At 41.2% G+C, this 20,008-nt stretch overlaps 1 protein-coding gene across 2 annotated transcripts in view; it reads left to right on the forward strand.

Annotated features, from left to right (window-relative positions):
* TBC1D8B (TBC1 domain family member 8B) overlaps positions 1-19,501 on the forward strand; it is a 35,051-nt gene extending 15,550 nt beyond the window's left edge. The window contains exons 6-21 of one of the 2 annotated variants that reach the window (XM_068152174.1): positions 213-420; positions 2,021-2,188; positions 2,484-2,633; positions 4,994-5,144; positions 6,613-6,827; positions 7,268-7,385; positions 8,063-8,348; positions 9,648-9,777; positions 13,090-13,188; positions 14,586-14,654; positions 14,851-15,091; positions 16,529-16,594; positions 16,899-16,982; positions 18,060-18,116; positions 18,502-18,599; positions 18,926-19,501. In XM_068152174.1, the coding sequence (XP_068008275.1) occupies positions 213-420; positions 2,021-2,188; positions 2,484-2,633; positions 4,994-5,144; positions 6,613-6,827; positions 7,268-7,385; positions 8,063-8,348; positions 9,648-9,777; positions 13,090-13,188; positions 14,586-14,654; positions 14,851-15,091; positions 16,529-16,594; positions 16,899-16,982; positions 18,060-18,116; positions 18,502-18,599; positions 18,926-19,336 (2,551 nt within the window). In that variant the 3' untranslated portion in view covers positions 19,337-19,501. Of the gene's footprint in view, positions 1-212; positions 421-2,020; positions 2,189-2,483; positions 2,634-4,993; positions 5,145-6,612; positions 6,828-7,267; positions 7,386-8,062; positions 8,349-9,647; positions 9,778-13,089; positions 13,189-14,585; positions 14,655-14,850; positions 15,092-16,528; positions 16,595-16,898; positions 16,983-18,059; positions 18,117-18,501; positions 18,600-18,925 lie in introns of those variants that run through there. The other variant, XM_068152175.1, reaches the window with a different exon arrangement.
* The last annotated feature ends 507 nt before the right edge of the window (positions 19,502-20,008 follow it).

The raw sequence follows: 20,008 nt of genomic DNA on the forward strand, positions 1-20,008 counted from the left end.
ATTTAGCAGGTGTATATAGATAGATGTGGTCCTGCACTTTGTTGCCTCTCCAAGTGAAACACTGAACCCTCCAGCTTAACCCCACAGATTGTTTTACTGTCTTTTCCCAAGGTATTTTTACTTTTTGTATTTGTAAAGACATTTTGAACTGACTTAATTTTTTCTTTTCTCTCTCCTACACTGTTTTTTTTTTTTGCTTGTTTTTAATCTAGAGGCCTAGAGAGCCGTGCCCACAGTGAGCAGTTTAGTGCATTCTTCAGGCTACCCAAAGAAGAGACATTGAAAGAAGTCCATGAGTGCTTCTTATGGGTTCCATTCAGTCATTACAATACCCATGGGAAAATGTGCATTTCAGAAAACTACATCTGCTTTGCTAGCCAGGATGGCAGCCTGTGCACTGTAATCATTCCATTAAGAGAGGTAATGCAAACTACAAGTCAGAGCCAGTGACACCAGAAGTTTTTGCACACACTTTGTGTAGTTAAATGTCAATTTAGCAGCTTTTCATTATAGTGTGCTTCCTTTACATGATGTCATACATCTCCCCTTACCTTGGATACTGCATATTGGAATTCTGGTTTTAGGTTTCTATAACTGCTTTCATGTTTCAGCTTTGTTTCCTGTATCCTCCTTCCCTTTTCTATTTACTCTGACTTCTGTAGCTAGGTGCAGAATCCAAATTTTTTAATACTTCTTCTTTTAAATAAAAAAGCCTGTGCTTAATTCTTGAAGTTGAGCTGGTAAGTGAGTCTCAACATAAAAAGTAACAAATTGCAGAGGGTGTAGAATCTTGAAAGTAGTAATCATGCTGCTTTGTGCTTTTCTTAGCTCAGTAGTGCAATTCTACAACAGTTGGGCAGTAGTCTCTGCTCAGAAGTCTATGGAAAAATCCATTGACAGTCATCAGTGAACAAGTATCAGTGCCACTGTATCTAACAGTCTGAGCAGACTGTGTAGGGACCATATTGTAAAGGACAGAGAACTTACATTTCTACAGAGTACTATAGCTAGATTGTGGAGTTAAGTTGTGGAAAAGAAAACCCTTCTCCATTCGTCTCTTGACTTCATGTGATCTGGGCCATTCTCACATTTTAGTCTTCCAGTGTTAAAAGCTTTTCATCTGCACCCAGACATAATTTACAGTAGCCTAAAAATTAGACAGGTTCTTTAATTGCTCTACACACTCTGTGTACACACTGCCTGACATGAGACACCTGACACAGTGGGGTGAGCTTAGCTAACTTCAGCAATGCACTTGGAGTTCCCCACCTAGACAAGGAAATTTGTTTTATTGTCTGTAAATAGTCCTGCAAACAATAGAGACTTCCAAAACCTATGAAAAACAAGAAGAGGCTGTGTTGGAGAAGCTGACTCTGAATTTGTTCCTGTGGATTGTCTCTGTCCTCTGTCCTCACTAGTTGCTCCATTGTACTGCAGTTATTTTATTTCAGTGGTCTTTAATTCTTTACCTATAGGAATGTAAAAGCACTGGCAGTGACAGTCTGGCTGTTCATGGTTGTCTCAGTTACATTATTAAAGTGTATTAACTGTTGTAATCTGTAGCTGTTCCATCATGGCAATTAAAATCAGCTCCCACTGTCATGTGTTATGACAGCTGTCTTTGAAAGGGTATTCTCAGTGGAAATTCATTCCTGTGAAACTTATTTCATTTGATTACTTGCAAAAGCTGTGTTTTGTCTGCTTGGTAAGAATAAAATAACGGCTTCAGCAGGTAGGAGGCAAGGTTTTGAAATAAGCTCAACACTCACAGCTGGGAAAACCTTTTCAAAGATATTTGGTACTCTGTTGAAAATCTGTTGCATAATATTTAATACCTTGTGTTAAATAGCTCCAGACCATTGAGCTTTGAAGTAATGAGTTTGTTACTTGCCATACTAATTCTGCTGGTGTGGTGCTTTGTACTATTGTTTCATGGGCATGTGCATTTTGAATAGGTTTTCTCTTTTGGGAATGAACTGGTAAAATTTGTTTCCTAATTAATGTGTCCTTGCTTCCATAGGTTACAGGGGTGGATAAGGCAGATCCAGCCAACAGAGGAATCAGCATCAGTACCAAAGGAAAAACAGCTTTTCGTTTCACAGAGGTTAGAGATTTTGAACAGCTGGTGGCCAAGCTCAGAAAGAAGTGCAATGCAACTGCAAGTCCACAGCACATCATAAATCCAGAGGTGGGTGCATGCTCAGGTCTCCCTGTCTACTCCAGTTCTCATGGTGAATATTTGTCTTTTCATAATAAAGTTTTTGTCTACAGAGATGCATATTTTCCAGGTACAGCCTCCTGAAAATCCAGCTGTGCAGAGCCTGTGTTTATTTCATTTATCTTGGAAGCCTGTATTTGGTACCAGTAAACTTAAAATAGTGAACTGTGATGGTCCAGAAGCAAAATGGTTTCTGGTATTACTGCTGCCTCTTGAAGGATTGTTTGTCATTATAACTAGCACTGATATTTATTTCCTTTTCAAGGTTACAGCCAGCTCTGCCTCTGACAGCCCAAAGGATTTGGATGGAGGACCATCAAAGATGGGTCAGAGAGATAACAGCAAAACTGTCGGTACAGAAGCTCTGATGACTGTCTACCATCCTCAGGATGCTGAGAATCTAGACTCTAAAATGGTAAGGGATAAAATAGCCAGCAGATTTTTGGCATCAAACTGAAAAGGACTGAAGTATATTCAAAAAGTATTCCAGCAAGGCTGATGATTTATTCTGGGGCTTTGCCAGTCTTTCAACTGCATTTTCTGTGTTTGGAGTCCAGAGGATACTTCTGCATGTTTCCATTCAATTTTCTGTCCATCTTGTTTAATAATGGTGTCTTATCTTCAGGAGCTAATTCCTCCTGCTTCTTCCACCCCTCAGGGAAGAGCTGGCTGCTTGTTTTGTCATAGTTGTTTCTTTTCTATCTGAATTTTCAAGATACAAAGGCACTACAAGCTCTTTGGAGGCAAGGATAATGTTATGGAGAAACTGACTTAATTTCTTCCTTGCTTCGTTCCTCTGCACATCTGTCTAACAAAGTTATGCTCTGGAGAATGTTTCTTTAATTGCTTTTGCAGTAGGACCTCCTGTTTTTGTTTCTCCATAGTTTGTGCAAGAAGACAGAAAGGTTGTGTTTTAAAATGAAATATTTCAGCAGAACTGGATAAATTAAGATATGACATGTTCAATATCAGAAACACCAGAAAATAGACATCCTTTGGGCAGGAGAAAAAGGAATCCAGAGTTTTACATTCTGCCTGTTATAGTATGTCAAACAAAAATGGACACAATCAACTTCTCAGCACCTTTAATTGCTTTAACAACAATCAATCTTACTGCTGCATGCACAGAAAATGTAGTGGCAACATTCATGCTGTCTTGGTCCTGGAGTCTCACTTGAGCTGGGGCACCCATCATCACTTGCTTTGCTTCAGAGAAGTTGAATTGTGTTTTGGGTGCTTAATCAATAATGTATTAGTAATCTTGTACTTTACAAAGGATCTATTTCACTGTTCCTGCTATCTCTGCCTCTCTCTACTCTGCAGGTAAAATGCCTGCAACTTCTCTTTTGTCTGAATAGGGAATTTCTGAATAGGGAATTTTTGTCTGAATAGGGAAATTCCAGTATCTGAAGGGGGCCTACAAGAAGGATGGGGAAGGACTTCTCAGGATCTCAGGTAGTGATAGGACTAGGTAGGATGGGGGGATGGAATGAAGCTGGAGGTGGGGAGATTCAGGCTGGATGTGAGGAGGAGGTTCTTCACCATGAGAGTGGTGAAACCCTGGAATGGGTTGTCCAGGGAGGTGGTTGAGGCCCTGTCCCTGGAGGTGTTTAAGAGCAGGCTGGACGAGGCTCTGGGCAGCCTGATCTAGTGTGGGGTGTCCCTGCCCATGGCAGGGGGATTGGAACTAGATGATCCTTGTGGGCCCTTCCAACCCTGACTGATACCATGATACTATGATACTAATTTCTTGCCAGTTTTCAGTTTGTGAAGCAGGTTTTACTTACATTCTGGTCTTGTTGAAGTTCACATGCATACACTGATGCCTTCTATGTTGACAGGAATTGCTGCTTTGTAAAAATCCAGTTGATAAATATTTGATTAAATGTAAAACCTCTATGGGCATAAGTGGTTTCCAGCTAATAGTTCCCTTCCTTAATCCAAGTTGTGCAGAACAAAGTCTTCTTCCTGATTGTTGACTCTCTCCTAGTGCTGTTTGGAACTCATGCAAATAAACTGACGAAAGACTGAGAAACTGTTGGAGAACAACGGCACTGATGTCATGGCATCCCTCTGTGTGCTTCCCACCATTTTTAGCCATTCTGTTCCAAATCTGTCAACTAACATAATGCAACAAAGCATGATGAATCAAAAAAAAAAACAAACAAGGAAGCAACCTGTTCTGCCTGTTGAGTTTCTGTGGGATATTATTTCATCTGTAACAGTTAGTACATTTTTATTGCAGTTAGCAAAGAACGGTTAGTCGACATGTTGAAATTGAAAGATGTTAATTTATCAGAGTGACTAAGCAGGTGTCTCTGATAGTGAGTTGACTTTGCAGATAGCCTGATTTCTTTGTGCCATCATTGCCAAATAAATAGTTTTTCTCATAGTTTTTCTTACAGACCTCCCAAATTAGCACACAGAAACCTACCACCACACGTGCAGTCTGAACCTTCTCTTCACTCTGGTTTTCCTGGTTGTCTTTTCTACTGCTTTCATTTAATGTTGTCTTTTTTCTCTTCTATTGATTTACCCTGTACCCAGAAAATGTTACACTGTTTATCCAAAAGGAACAAAAACTGGGATAGTTTCAAATTGGCCTTACACTATGCACTGTTGTGATTTGCATCAGCGTTCATTTCACACATCAATATGCATGCCAGTGCTGTTATTTCTAGTTTACCTGAACATAGCTGAAAGCAAGACATGGTTCTATTCTCTTCTATTCTTTTCCAGTTTACTTAATGCTTGTTTGTCCTCTGCTTTTCATAGCTGAAAGAAAAAATGAAGGAACAGTCCTGGAACATCCTCTTTGTGGAACGGGGACATGGTGTCAGTATGTTTCGAACAAAGAAGACTCGAGACCTGGTTGTGAGAGGGATCCCAGAGGCATTAAGAGGAGAGCTCTGGCTACTCTTCTCAGGTATTGCAGAGCAAGTACAATTGAATCATTTTGTGCATTCTGCTGTGTGAATGTTCTAGTTACTGCCAGAATGCACTCTGACAAAAAAATGCCTTTATGTCTGGCAATTTACTCAAATCTTTCTGAAGAAAGACACTTCAGAATGATGAATGGGATAATTTTGTTGTGCAGTCATTGAAACAAAACCTACACCTGCTTCTTTTACAGCAAACCCCACTGTAAAATAATGATAGGAATATGTGCTGTTGCAGGGGACAATCAGTTTTGGCAATGCCTCTTCACTTGCTGAAAAGAATAACATGTTTGTGGGACTGTATTAGAATTGTTCTGATTTAAACTTTCTGAGACAGTGTTACCACACACACATGCACACATTTATTCCTGGTAGAGAATTTGGCCCCCGTTATTGGCAGCTCTTTTGCTATATGCTGTTGCTTAGCTTAAAGAATGAGAGGTACAGGACTTATGGACATTCCTGTACCTATGGGATCTCTTGCCAAAGCTATTAGTGTGCTTTTGTGACTTTCTTCTGTATAACACGTGTGTCAGAGCACTTAACCTGAGTTAATTTGAGGCTCAGGGAATGAAGACACTGCTTTACAACACCTCTGTGTGCTTTCTGTTTCAGTTCTTTGGAACACTTAGAGAATCAGCAGCCACTGGCTTGATCAGGGTAATACAGGAAGCCTGTATTGTTTAGTTGTTTAGGTGGGTTGGATTGGTTGATGGGTTGGACGCGATGATCTTGAAGGTCTCTTCCAACCTGGTCTGGTCTGGTCTGGTCTATTCTATTCTATTCTATTCTATTCTATTCTATTCTATTCTATTCTATTCTATTCTATTCTATTCTATTCTATTCTATGTCAGATTCAGAAAATGAAATGCAGATTTTGAGGAGGCCACCTTATCTGCTAGTTGTACTTGCTGAGTTGCCCTGAACAGACCTTTCTGCTGTGCCAGAGGATCTATTTATCAAAACAAACACATTTCACATTCTTCATTCAGCTTTACATGTGAACACTGATATATCCTTGCTAGTGTTCTTGCAGTGTTTACATAGGCACTTATGCTTCTGTTACCAGATTGATCCAAGACAGGGTCTTGGAAGACACTCACATAAAAGTTATGGAGTTAAGTAGGTAAATATCAGTCCTTTGCCTGGCTTTTGTAATGCGTTCCCAGCTCTACAAACAGAAAGTTACTGTGTCTGCCAGAAAACCTGAGATTAAAAAAAAGTCAAAATCAACTTCATATTGAAAAGTGACTTAGATGTCCTCCAAGCTTCATTATATTTCACTTTTCTGTTTTTGTTTCAGAGTAATTCCATTAATTTCAGTAGAATTACTCTGAGGCATCACTGCAGTAATCTGGAGGTTCATGAGGTACCTCAGTCACCAAAAATTCTTACACAAAGTGCAGACAATCATGTAAATACTTTACCGTTGTTCTAATACTGTGCAATTGGCAGGTGCTGTAAATGACATGGCATCCAACCCTGGGTATTACACTGAGCTGGTGGAAAAGTCCTTAGGAACCTGCACTTTAGCTACTGATGAAATTGAACGAGATTTACGTCGCTCCTTACCTGAGCATCCTGCTTTCCAAAGTGACACAGGAATTTCTGCACTCAGAAGAGTTCTTACAGCTTATGCATACAGGAATCCTCAGATTGGATATTGTCAGGTACAGCAGTTTTTATACTCTTAGTGTTGGTTGTCTAAGTCTTAGCTCATGATGGCAGTATAGTGGCACTTACAAAATCAATCGCATATATATACATGATGGTTTCTTGGTCAGTGGTTCAAGCTGCTTATTTCATCCCACTTAAGTAGCATGAGTTTATGAAATGTACTTGAATTTGTTTACTAAATGCTGTGATGTTCACTTCACACATGCCTCTGCATTCTTACTAGATTTTTAGTACTTATAAATGTTTGTATGTAGTTTCAATACTATGCTGTGTATTCAATAATAGAGAGGGAAGAGGTTTATACTGGATGTGGCTGTAGGTTACCCTGGTGCTCTAAAACCATGCTGTACAGTGCTGTCAGGAATATAAAGTCAATAAAGGACCCCAGTTGTGTTTCCTAGTAAATGCTTCCTTTCCTGCTTCAATGTTACAGGCAATGAATATTTTGACATCAGTACTTCTGCTGTATGCCAAAGAGGAGGAAGCATTCTGGCTTTTGGTTGCTGTGTGTGAAAGGATGTTACCCGATTATTACAATCGGCGCATCATCGGTAACCTCCTCCTGTCTGTTTACCTGTCTGGAACTGAATGTCAGTGATCAGTCGTTAAGAACAAATGTAAGGAGTGAGTGAGCTGAAAGCTGAACAGCAGAGAGAAGCTGTGGTATTTGGTTCATTATTGTGAGGTAAAAAATGGAAGCTGCAGAGAATGTCAAGACTCCCCCTTCCCAGGAGTAGGATTTTCAGATAACGATCTGTAGGCACAACTACTCAGGAAACAGTCAATTAGACTATTCTACTGGCCTTTTGGAATTCCAGCTGTAATTCATGCTAGCTATTTGAAACTCAGTCAGTTTAAATAAGGGAAAAATGGGTCACTCCAGGTCCAGATTTAGCCTTTGAATTCATACTCACTACTTGCTGATGTATGTGCTTAAAGAAAACTGGATGTGAAGTTTCTCTCTAAATGCAGAGAAGATATACTGTCAAGGGGGATCATTGAAAGTAGCACCCATAAAAGAGCTAATACACTTTACAGCACACAGCAAGGCTCTGGACCCATGCGTAGGGTGGATAGCTTCCAGCAGAGGGGACAAAAGCAGTGGTTCCATCCAGCCAGGCCTGTGCTTGATTTACAAACAAAGTTGCGTTAAGACAGGGACTTTATTTCCAGCCAGTGCTCTCTGTATTAAGATTTGGGTGGTGGTTTTGTTATCCTTCCCCTGCAGGTGCCTTGGTAGATCAGGCAGTGTTTGAGGAGCTCATCAGGGTTCATCTGCCTCAGTTGACAGACCACATGACGGACATGACTTTTTTCTCCTCGGTGTCTCTCTCCTGGTTCCTTACCCTTTTTATCAGTGTGCTGCCTATTGAAAGTGCAGTCAATGTGGTGGACTGTTTCTTCTACGATGGAATAAAGGCAATCTTGCAGCTGGGGCTCGCAGTGCTGGAATACAACATGGAGAAGTTGCTGACTTGCAAGGATGATGCCGAAGCAGTCACCGTTCTCAACAGGTATCAGTCTAACTGTGATTCTTACAGGTTGTGTAGCAGCTGCTATAATTGCAGAGAATGGCTTGAGTTGGAAGAGACCTTAAAGATCAACTAGTTCAAACCCCTCTGTCATGAGCAGGGACACCTTCCACTAGACCAGGTTGCTTAAAGTGTCATCCAGCTTGGTCTGAATTCCAGGGAAGGGGTGTCCACAGCTTCTCTGGACAACCCATTCCAGTGTCTCACGACCCTCACAGTGAAGAACTTCTTCCTAATGTCTAATCTGGCAAATGACTGTGATATGGGAATCACCAAGGTATGACTGTTAAACACTGATAATAAGAATTTCCTTTAAGTGAGAATTTTAAATGTTTTAAGTGTGTTTGAAGAGGTTAAAAGTGACAGAATTGATGAGGAAGATGTAAGTTTTATTTTAAGAGACCGTGCAGCCTGATACTTACCATAAAACCTAGCTGGACTCATTTAAATATTTAGCACTTAGAAAGCCAAGCAGTAAGAGTACAGTTATCCAGTTTAAACATATTATTAAAATTTAAAATGTGTGGTGAAATTTTAATTTTCACTTGAACCAAACAGGTACTGTTTCCACTTGACACCCACAATTTTAGTGGTTACAATGAACTCCTTTTGAACTCTTGCTTTCAGAATCTGATCTGGCACTAACACATCTGTTGCACAGTCAATCCAGCCTGTAGCATGCTGGTATATTTAGAAAGAATCATTACAGTAGTTTGCCTCGCCTCAAGAAAAAGGAAGCTATCAGTCCATAGACATGAGAGCCTTGATCTTGGCAAAGGAACTGGCCATCCTCCCTAGTGGTTCCTTTTAGACTGGTTATGTAGTTGTGATGAATAGACGCAGATCAAACATGTCTTGATTTATCCTTCTGCAGGAATTAAGATTGCCTTGGTCACAGGTCAGACCAAGCCTCTTTTCCACTCTCCCAGTTATGAAGTACAGCTGTGCTGGAGGGATTAGAGAACCAGAGGAATGCTGAGTGGAAATGACCTTGGCAAGTCGCTAGTCTAGCTTCCCACTCAAAAGAGGCTTATTGCTAGCTCTAGATCAAATCAGCCATGTTATTGGCTAGCTGGGCCTTAAAAAATCCTAAAGCTTGAAGCTCTACAGCTTCTCTGGATAGCAAGTTCCCACATTTATCTGTGTTACTATTACGGTATATTAGTGCTACTCATGTTGATAGGCTTTGCTATTTCCTGTTCTCTTCAGTAGGTGCTGATGTTAATCATTTTGTTGTGATAAAGTGCTCCTGCTCATTTCTTGTGTGTTTGCTTTGTGCAGATTTTTTGACAGTGTCACTAACAAAGACAGTCCTTTGCCTCCAGCTGTGCAGCAGGGCTCCAACCTCAGCGATACGAAGAGTGACCATCCGAAAGTGGACATTACTGATTTGATCCGAGAGTCAAATGAAGTATGTGTTCTTGTGGGTATGTTTTCACATCCTGTGCAGTGTTTACATTGCATGGGCTACTTTAAAAAACAGTGCAGCTGCAATGTACAAGCTAGAGTAGGAAATCTGCTTAATCTGTCTAGATTGGCTGAAATTGAGCCCTGTAGTTTGTTAATCCTCACCGAAAATCTTGTAGGTTATTGAACTCGTTTTATGTTTTTTGGTTGTATTTTTTCCAAACTGTTTGGAATGTGCTTGCTAGGCTGTCCTGAGAAGACTTCCTGAGGTTTACCCCAGTTCACCCATTGCCATCCCTCACTGATGTTATTAGTGTGCCAATTAAATGACAAACTACAGCAGAAACATCCCTCACGTTCACCAGCTTGAGACTGATTACTGCACATTGCTGACAGTGGTAACATTCGACATAACAACCCCTGCAGGAAGCTGTGTACTTGAGTAATTTAGTGTATGGGTTAAATGACTGTTTAGAGATGGATCAGGAAAACCAGTTATGATCTTTGAGCACATTCTTTGAATGTGCAAGTTTGATTTCTGCAGCATCTAGCTTCGTAGCTCTGCACTTGGGAGGAAAGAGTCTAGCTTCTCTTTCTCCTTTTGTCCTCAGATTTTCATGTCCTGGGCATGATTTGTATCAGACTGTTAATCCATTTGTAGATAGGCTTCTGCTCAGCCCATCTGAAGTGAAAGGGAAGCTGAAAGAAAAGATTTGTCCACATTTTGGTTTTTTCCATTGTCTGATTTATCTATATGAAAGTTTTTTTGTTTGGTTTTGTTTTGTTTGTTTTTTCCCTGAGTCTCTGTAATATGTTTTGACTGAAAGACCCACAATACATCACTTTTGGAAAAATGTCCTGGCCTTGACCTGAAAAAAGAAACTAACTGTAACTCATTACTTAGGGTTTCCCTCCATTGATTTTTACTGAGAAGAGAGCTTGCCTTTAGTTGGGTGAACAAAGATAAGACATTCAAGTTCTCTTAAAGTGTCTTTATAGCCTTGGGCTAATTGCATAAAAAGGCTATACTGCTACTGTCACTATTGTTTCACAAGAATGACTGTAAAATGCTTTTGAGATTCTTGTAAGAACAGTTGCAAACTATTATGGGTCTTTCTTGTCATAGGGAGACCTCATAGCGACAATGAATGCTTGCAGAATAAAAGAACATTGCATTCAGAAGTGCAAGCTGAAGGTTTCACAGAGGTGGAGCTATTATCACAGTATCACAGTATAACTTAGGTTGGAAAGGACCTCGAGGATCATCAAGTCCAACCTATCAACACAGACCCCATGACTAGACCATGGCACCAAGTGCCACGTCCAATCTCCTCTTGAACGCCTCCAGGGACGGTGACTCCACCACCTCCCTGGGCAACCTGTTCCAATGACGAATGACTTGCTCGGTGAAGAACTTCCTCCTCACCTCGAGTCTAAACTTCCCCTGGCGCAGCTTGAGACTGTGTCCCCTTGTTCTGGTGCTGGTTGCCTGGGAGAAGAGACCAACCCCTGAAACAAAGAACAAAAAACAAAACCAAAAACTGAAACAAAGAACAAAAGAAACTTGCTTTCTTCTTCTCCTGCCTTCGCAGTTAGGTGATGGGACCAAAGCCATAGCCTCTGATTTGATAAGGCTTTTGAGTGCTAATTTGGGTAGATCCTTGAACCTGTATCTTCCACTTCCAAGCTGACAGCCCCATTCCTAGGCAGGTATCCCCATGTCTGTCTCATAGCCCCTTTTTTTAACTGCCATTTTTTTTCTTTAGTTGAAACTGAATTTCTTCAGTGCTGGTTAAGTTTCACAACCCTATATTTGAGAACTGCTGATACAAAGTAAGAGTCAATGTCCTGCTTCCCATTTTGACCAGACAGTTAATTTCAACACCATTCTGTTCCAGTGGATGGCTTTATTTTCATTTCACTGGGGAAATAAATTTTGCAAGGGGAAGATTGCTGCAATGGAGCATGGTCATTCTGCAGATAGGTCTAGTTACAAATCATGAATAAGTGAACAGAGATGTCCTTTGTGATGCTGGTGCTTTGCACAGGCCTTCACAAGATAAATGAGATTAAGTGGAAAAAACCTGGAGTAGATTTTTGAATTCATGTTTCACAGTCTCAGGCTGTGCCAGGGGAGGTTTAGGTTGGATGTTAGGAAGTTCTATACAGAGCGAGTGATTGCCCATTGGAATGGGCTGCCCAAGGAGGTGGTGGAGTCGCCATCATTGGAAGTGTTCAGGAGGAGACTTGATGGGGTGCTTGGTGCCATGGGTTAGTTGTTTAGGTGGGTTGGATTGGTTGATGGCTTGGACGCGATGATCTTGAAGGTCTCTTCCAACCTGGTTTATTCTATGTATATGTATTCTATGTATGCCTTTATGATGCAGGCATGAATGCAAGACCTATTCTGCAGCAGTTTAATCAGGTATGAAGAGGATGTGCTTAGCGAGGGAATGGAAGAACGTGTAGCATTTTATCACACCACACTAATTCAGAGTTAGATTATACATCTTATTTATAGCCATACTGAGGCCATTGCACAATATCAGTGCCTGGAAGCCAGACCAGTGAATGAGTTATGATTCAGAGTTGCAGTTTCTCTCTGCTTCCTCTTTGTTTCAAGTCAGAAGTATGTTGTCTTCACAGGAACATAGAAATTCAGTTGCGGAAGAGGACTCCAGAGGTCAGGCAATTCAACTCCTTGTCCAGCATACACTCAGATCATCCTAGAAAAATGGCTGATGTGGCTAAAATTCTTCAGTAAAAGAGAATCTGCAAAAGCTTCAGTTCCTTGTTGGGATTCTCTGCCTTTCTCAGAAAATATCCTATTATCCAGTATACTTCTTGGATGCTCATCAAGTGCTACCAAGAGTACTCAGTTGCAGCTTTCTCTGCAGCTCCTTGTTGATATTAGATTGTTGTTCTTCAGCTTTTACCCTTTCAACTCTGATTATTCCTTTTCCTACTTTCAGCATTAGCAGTACCTGTAACATCAAAACTTCTGTGCTCAGACTCTATGGCTGTGTTGCAGTTTTTCATACCTTGTAGTTACCAACTGATAGCAAAGTTGGTGTAAAATCCCTTCCCTTGTCTCCCCATGCAGTGGACTGCTCCAGTTTCTTCTTTCTCCGTCAGTCCTTTTACACAGGTTAGGGTGAATGTTAGTGCTCTAATAAATGATTTTTTGCTCAGAATTTCTAGGATCTTCCTTTGTGCCCATGATTGTATTGTACTTGGATGCAAGAAGGACAAAAAATATTTGCTTAGGTGTACCTTAGCAACAGTCAATTTCATGTAGCAATGCCTTTCTTCTTAGAGATACGGTGATATTCGCTATGAGGATGTTGAGAGCATGCGCTGCAGGAACAGACTTTATGTCATCCAGACATTAGAAGCCACAACCAAACAGAATGTGGTGAGTGACTTGGAAGAGCTAAACCCTTCCTTCTGATAAAAATTAATTCCCTTTTGGAAATTTCTCAGGACAGCTACATTTTCCAGGGCCAAATGCATAATTATATATACTGAAATCTGTGTGGTCTGCAGGGTGTCTGTTAGCCAAGGTTCAGCCTGTGTGGTTTCAGTCTGTGAATCACAGCAAGACTTTGTGGTCTTGTGTTACAAATGACACCATGGCAGACAACTTCTAAAGGCTGGCATATTTCTGACACTTTGCATTAACAGACTAACCTGTATTTCCATTGACTGTTGTTAAGTTGTTAATGCATTTCTCTTAGAGGCATAAAATGTCAACAGTGCTACAGTGAAATGGTTCCTCACCTGCATTTTTACTCAGGGAAACAATGCCAAATGCCTCTGAAGAGATCATTGTTGTACTGCAGTCAACAAGGGTTCAGGCTGGATGTGAGGAGGAGGTTCTTCACCATGAGAGTGGTGAAACCCTGGAATGGGTTGTCCAGGGAGGTGGTCGAGGCCCTGTCCCTGGAGGTGTTTAAGCCCAGGCTGGATGAGGCTCTGGCCAACCTGATGTACTGATGGGTGTCCCTGCCCATGGCAGGGGGGTTGGAACTAGATGATCCTTGTGGTCCCTTCCAACCCTGAATGATACTATGATACTATGGTTGCTTTTTTGTCTGTGGTGGGTGTGGGTGTCCAGTAATGCGTGCATGGTGTGGTAGCTCTTCAGCTGCCAGTATCCTCCATGAAGTTCAGACTCTTGAATGAAGGTGGAGGTTGCAAGGTGCTTCCTTTGCCTGTTTTCTTCAGTGGCTCATTTCTGATAACTGATGATAATAGCAGTCTATTTTAAACAAGCAGCATTTCTTTCTGTGGTAAATGTGGCTTGTAGCAAGTGATCCTAAATGATGTTGGCTGTGCTAAGGGGATCGCTCTTGCACTTAATTCACTCTATTTTGAAGATGGAACCTGGTCTGGTAGCTGACTTTTGCTTTTAAAAGCTGTGAACATTGTTTTTAATTATTAAAAAAAATATTATTTGAAAAATGAGGGTTCAGCTTCACTCTTGAGAGCTGAACATGCACATGCCCATTATAAAGGAAGCTGTATGTTGTATATAATTACAAATAGTTGAGTTTTATCTCCCAGTTTTCATAGTGCAGGCTCAGTGTATACAAGTAATGTGACCAGCTTTAAGCTTCTTTTTTGGGGGGGGGGGGAGAAAGAATTTCTTTCAGTTTATAATCATCTGATTGCATTAAAAAAGAAGTTCTGTGCTTACTCCTAATTGTAACATGCCAAAACCTGGAATATTCAATTCTAATGTGAAGTTAAGTCTCCCATAGCTTCATTTTACAAGACTCATTGCTTAATTTTCTTTTCATTTTGTTGTAGCTGCGTGTTGTGTCCCAGGATGTGAAATTCAGCCCTACTGATCTTGAAGAGCTTTATGAATTATTTAAGGTAATGTGCCATGTGCCTCACTTACCACCTTAATGGGGGGCTGTGTTATGGGTATGGAACAGTTTCAACTAGATAAGGTAAAAGCTGGATTCCGCATAAGTTTTACATGTCAGCTTTAAATCGAACTACATAGCTAACTTCCCATGGGAGACAGCTGTTGTTTCAGAAAGTGTAACCTTTTATCTTTCTATTGCAGAAGGAGCACTTTCTTTCCTGCTACTGGAATGTCAATAGTCCTGTCTTGCAACATCATGATGCCAGCCTGCCATATCTTGACCAGTATCGGATTGATTGCCAGCAGTTCAGGCTTCTCTGTCACCTCTTGAGCCCCTGGTCACACTGTGCCAACAGAGACTCGCTTGCCCTGTGGACATTCAGACTGATGGATGAGAGCTCCCACTGCCTTATAAACTTCAAACAATTTGCCTGTGTTCTTGGTATGAGAATAACGTGGGCATGTAGCACATTCACAAGAGAACTACATCTTGGAGTAGTCCTGGAGTGTATCATCTTCCATATGCTATATAAAGAGCCTAAGGAGACTAGCCCTTTAACCTAGGGTCAGATAGTTGGATTTTAATCACAGAATATATCTGGTTGGAGGAGACCACTAAGATCATCCAGTCCAACCCTCAACCCAGCACTGAAGGGTAAACACTGAACCACATCCCTAAGCGCCAGGTCCACATGCCATTTGAAAACCCCTAGGGATGGAGAGTCCACCACTGCCCTTGGCAGACCATTCCAATGTTTGAGAACCCTTTCAGGGAAGAAATATCTTCTAACAGGCAGCCTGGACCTCCCCTGGTGCAGCTTGTAACTGTTTCCTCTTGCCCTGTTGCTTGTCATCAAGGAGAAGAGGCTGCCCCCTCCTTGCTCCAACCTCCCTTCAGGTAGTTGTAGAGAGTGATGAGGTCTCCCCTCAGCCTCCTCTTCTCCAGACTGAACAACCCCACTCCCTCAGAGGCAGGCTCCTCGTAGGCCATGTGCTCCAGGCCCTTGATGAGCCTGGTTGCCCTTCTCTGCACACGCTCCAGTACCTCAATGTCCCTCCTGTAGCGAGGGCCCCAGAACTGATCACAATACTCAAGGTGTGGTGTCACCAGCGCTGGGTACAAGGGGGTGATCGCCTCCCTGTTCCCTCAATCATGTGATACTAAATGTAAAGGCTGTTTAAATGGCAAGCCAAGTGTTCAAAGTATATTTATAACTTTGAAGGCAGAAGCTACACTATTTAGGTGAATGATAAAGATTTACCTTACAGAACTGTGCTTTTATTCTTGTTTCACCATGAAATAGCTAACAGAGGGCTTTACAAACTAGTAAATTTTGTGAAATGTTAATCCCCTGGAGAAAAATCTCCTGATTGAGATGAAATTTAAATACAGCTTTATCATCAAAATACCAGAAAATTAGGAAATGTTATGATCTCATTGCCCAGCTTGTTTGGTTGATGATAAATACTTCCTCATACTAAGCCATCTCATACATAGGTCATGCAAGAGGACAAATGTCCTATGTCTCTGGGGAACTGAAAGTTATGACTCTGTTCATCTTGATTTCTAAGTGGTATTGTTCAAGAAACACAAAAATTAAGGGAAAATGCTAAGAAAAGATTGGTGCTGTATTTCTTTAGTACTGTGGTCTCATTGTAGCAAGTCATAGACATTATTAGTGTTTCCATCAGTGTAGGCAAACCTCAGGCACAGCTGCAGGTGAAAGAGCCTTCCTTAAGCTTCACATCTAGTTTTACTCCCTGTAAGGTATGACACATCTCCAGTTCCAGCCTCCCAGGGTTGTATTTCTTTAGGTGAAAGGAGCTTTTTAAAGTTTGGTCCAGTTGAACAGACTGTCTTGCCTCTTTCTTCTGACAGATACCATGTATAATGGAAGTTTCACTGACAAACTCAAGCTGCTTTTTAAGTTGCACATTCCTCCAGGTAAGTGAGAAGAGGTGACATCAGGGGAGGCCTTCTCCTGGCTTTTATAATCTTTGCATGTGGGTTTTTATCCTTAGCTTTACTTTTCTTCCTGTTGTCACCAGTCTTGGGTACAATGCAACCCAACAGCTCTAAAACAGATGTGTGTTGCTTCTAAAGTGATCTGTTCTTTGGGGACAACTTAATCTGCTCCAACAACTTACTTTCACAGGGATCATTTGTCTTTACAAAGCTTTTAGGTTTTATCACAGCTGTGGTAATGCTTGGGTGCCTCAAAACTTCTTTATTCCTTCATTTATTGCAGCATTTACTGAAGTAGAGTCTCTGAGCCCTTCCAAAGGTGATGATCTTTCAAGAGAAGAGTTGATACACTTCAGTCAACTCACTGGTAAGCTCCACAGAGCAAGGCTTTGCCTGCAGAATATTAGGAGGAGTCTATCAATTATCTTGTGGTAAAAAATGGGGAGCTGTCTTGTAAAAAAATAGTAAATCCAGTAAATCATGTCACTGTTAAAAGAATCTTCTGTGAAGAGCTTCTGCAGGTAGCTACATCTTCATCGAGTAGTGCAGAATTTATGGACAGCTAATCTGATGATTGACTTCAAAGGGTGTTTACATGGCAATAGGGGAATGTATTCAGTCAGCATTTTTCAGCATAGTAGGCAGCCTGTTGCAGTGGCTGTTGAAGTGGTGGCCATTTCGCTTCTGCATTCAAGGCATGAAGGGATGGGATATTTCCTACCCCAAGAAAACAAATAGGCAAACCCATAGTTATTTTGAGGCACATAAGGAAACATTTCAAATCCTTTGCTTCCATTTTAGAGCGAGTAAGCTGAAAAATGTTTTGTGAGGTGTAAGTTTAAGAAGACGATAAAATATTGTTTGGAAAACTGCAGAGTTTTACTTCTTTGGAAGACTGATCCTTTTTGGTTGCTAGAACTATCCAGAAGTATCTTATCTGTAGCATATAAGAAGTTCTTCACAGAAAGAGTGACTGGCCATTGGAATGGGCTGCCCAGGGAGGTGGTGAGGTCACCATCACTGGAGGTGTTTAGGAAGAGACTTGATGGGGTGCTTGGTGCCATGGTTTAGTTGATTAGACGGTGTTGGGTGATAGGTTGGACTTGATGATCTCGAAGGTCTTTTCCAACCTGGTTTATTCTATTCAATTTGGGTACTGTTCTCACCACTGCTTAAGATATGGGCCATGAACAAAATGAAGATTTGCTTGATATAATTGATTGCTTTTTCTTTGTTGACCTCCTGTCTCATGATGGTTTCTATTTTTAAAGAAAATATACAAATCTTACCATGTGGTTTCTTCTTGGCCTAATCTATGTTGAGAACACAGGGGTTGGAGAGGGTCTTGCTTCTTAAAGAAGGAGTTTTTGATATAAGGAAATGAACCATTGCCCCTTCTTTCCCAAATAAATAACTCCTCCTTTTTTCTCCTCCTAAACTGTAGCTTCATCTGTTGGGGATAGTCTTGAAAGTGACTCTTTAAGGAGCAGCCCAGAAAAAGGTAAAGAATCCTGGATACTCATTAGGTAACTGTGTCTTTAGAGGGAGTAGGGCTAAGAAAGTGCATGGTGACAAAGCGTGCTGAGTAACATCATCTCTGGGACAGTGCTAAGATTAGTTGTTGATGAAGTATTATTATTATTATTATTATTATTATTATTGATTATTATTATTACTACTATTACTATTATTACTTTTATTCTGTAAGGATAGTCCTGGGGGCAAGAGGGTAATATAAACTTTCATCCTGTTGAGTCTGTGGCACAACCACTCTGCTGAGAAGGAATGACACTGATGATGCCACTCCTTTTGCTCATCACCCCTCAGGGGAAGCTCTTAGTTCTTCTTCTTGGTTCACTTCTTTGTTTTTTGTTTTTGTCAAAAAGGGAAGGGGAAGGTTGATATCCAGGCATATCTGAAGCAGTGGCAAGATGAACTTATTAAAAAGGAGGAAAACATTAAGGATTTGCCAAGAATGAATCAGGTAACCATCTGGGTCTTATTTCAGTCTTTTTGACTGCTGTTTATCCTTTAAGTCCTGTTAGTAGTTTTCCAAAGCATTTGTGGGATCCCTTATATGTCAGACTTTCACACTTGGGTGTTAACTGCTGCAACTGTAAGCTTATGAAGAGAGAGACTTTCAGGCACACTTAGGATTATCAGGGCTGGTTCACACCCATGCTGTCATTGGAGCAGCTCTTGTACCAGATGCCTGTTGGCAGCAGGCACCGAATTGAGATCACAATGTGTAGTAAACCAGGACAGTTCTGTTGCTGTACTCTGAACAGTCTCCTCTGCATCTCTCTGTAGTCTCAGTTCATCCAGTTCTCAAAAACTCTGTACAATCTGTTCCACGGGGATCCTGAGGAGGAGCTGTTGTACCAGGCTATAGCAGTGGTTACCAGCCTCCTGCTGAAAATGGAAGAAGTTGGGAGAAAGCTGCAGAGCCCCACATCACCTGTGGAAAGTCCACTTGCCATTACGGAGGTGCCTGCTGAAATGCTCGGAAAGGGACAGACTGAAAGCAGCTCTGAGCAGACTGAAAGCGGTAGAGCACAGAGTTTGAGTGGGAACCATGAATGGTCTTTTGCCTTTGAGCAGATTCTGGCATCCTTATTAAATGAGCCAGCCTTTGTGAGATTTTTTGAGAAACCTCATGACATAAAAGTTAAAATAGAGAGTGCTAAAAATTTACAGCTTAAAGCAAGAACCAGAGTGTAGCTTGCTTTAGCTTTGGCTCTGAATTAACCACATAAAGCACTTAGAAATCAGGTTGTTCATGTGGAAATGGAGGCTGGTGTTTACACAGGGAGCAGATTTTGAAGAGTTAGCTTTAAATATCAGATTACTGGTATGTAATGTAAATAAAGAGAGCTTGAAGCACAATCACTTTCTTGCATTGTTCATAAGTTTCACTCTTGACAAAAGGATTGAATACTAAATTGTCATTGCCATGTTATTAAAATATGCAACATTGCTTGGTTCTACTGGATGTGACTATTGCAAACCTATCTGAATGACAGTTGCTACAGAGGGGAAAGTTGCCCTACTCTCAGTTCCTCTGGTCACGGACACTTGCAGATTCCAGCCCCTGGTCAGCAGTTTGCAGACTGCATCCTCCCAGCCCACGTCTCAGTTTTTGCAACCAGTAAGTGGTTTCCTGCTTTTCTAGCTCAGCCTGCATACAAGTTCTCTTTCCCATCTTCATAGGAATCCTCCTACAATACAGGTGAAAAGGATGGAGCTTGTTTGGTCATCCAGGCTGCACGCAAGTGAAAAATGTGGTATAGATCGTTGAAATCAGGGGACAGCAGTGGTTAAATCTGTCTGACCACATGGTGGGTGTCAGTCTTGCAAGAGCAGCAATTCCTGGCTGCTTAGGAGCATAGTGAT

Source organism: Melanerpes formicivorus, unplaced genomic scaffold (genome assembly GCF_026170545.1).
Source record: "Melanerpes formicivorus ecotype bairdi unplaced genomic scaffold, bMelFor1.0.p_v2 SCAF_22, whole genome shotgun sequence".
In the NCBI taxonomy this organism is placed as follows: domain Eukaryota; kingdom Metazoa; phylum Chordata; class Aves; order Piciformes; family Picidae; genus Melanerpes; species Melanerpes formicivorus.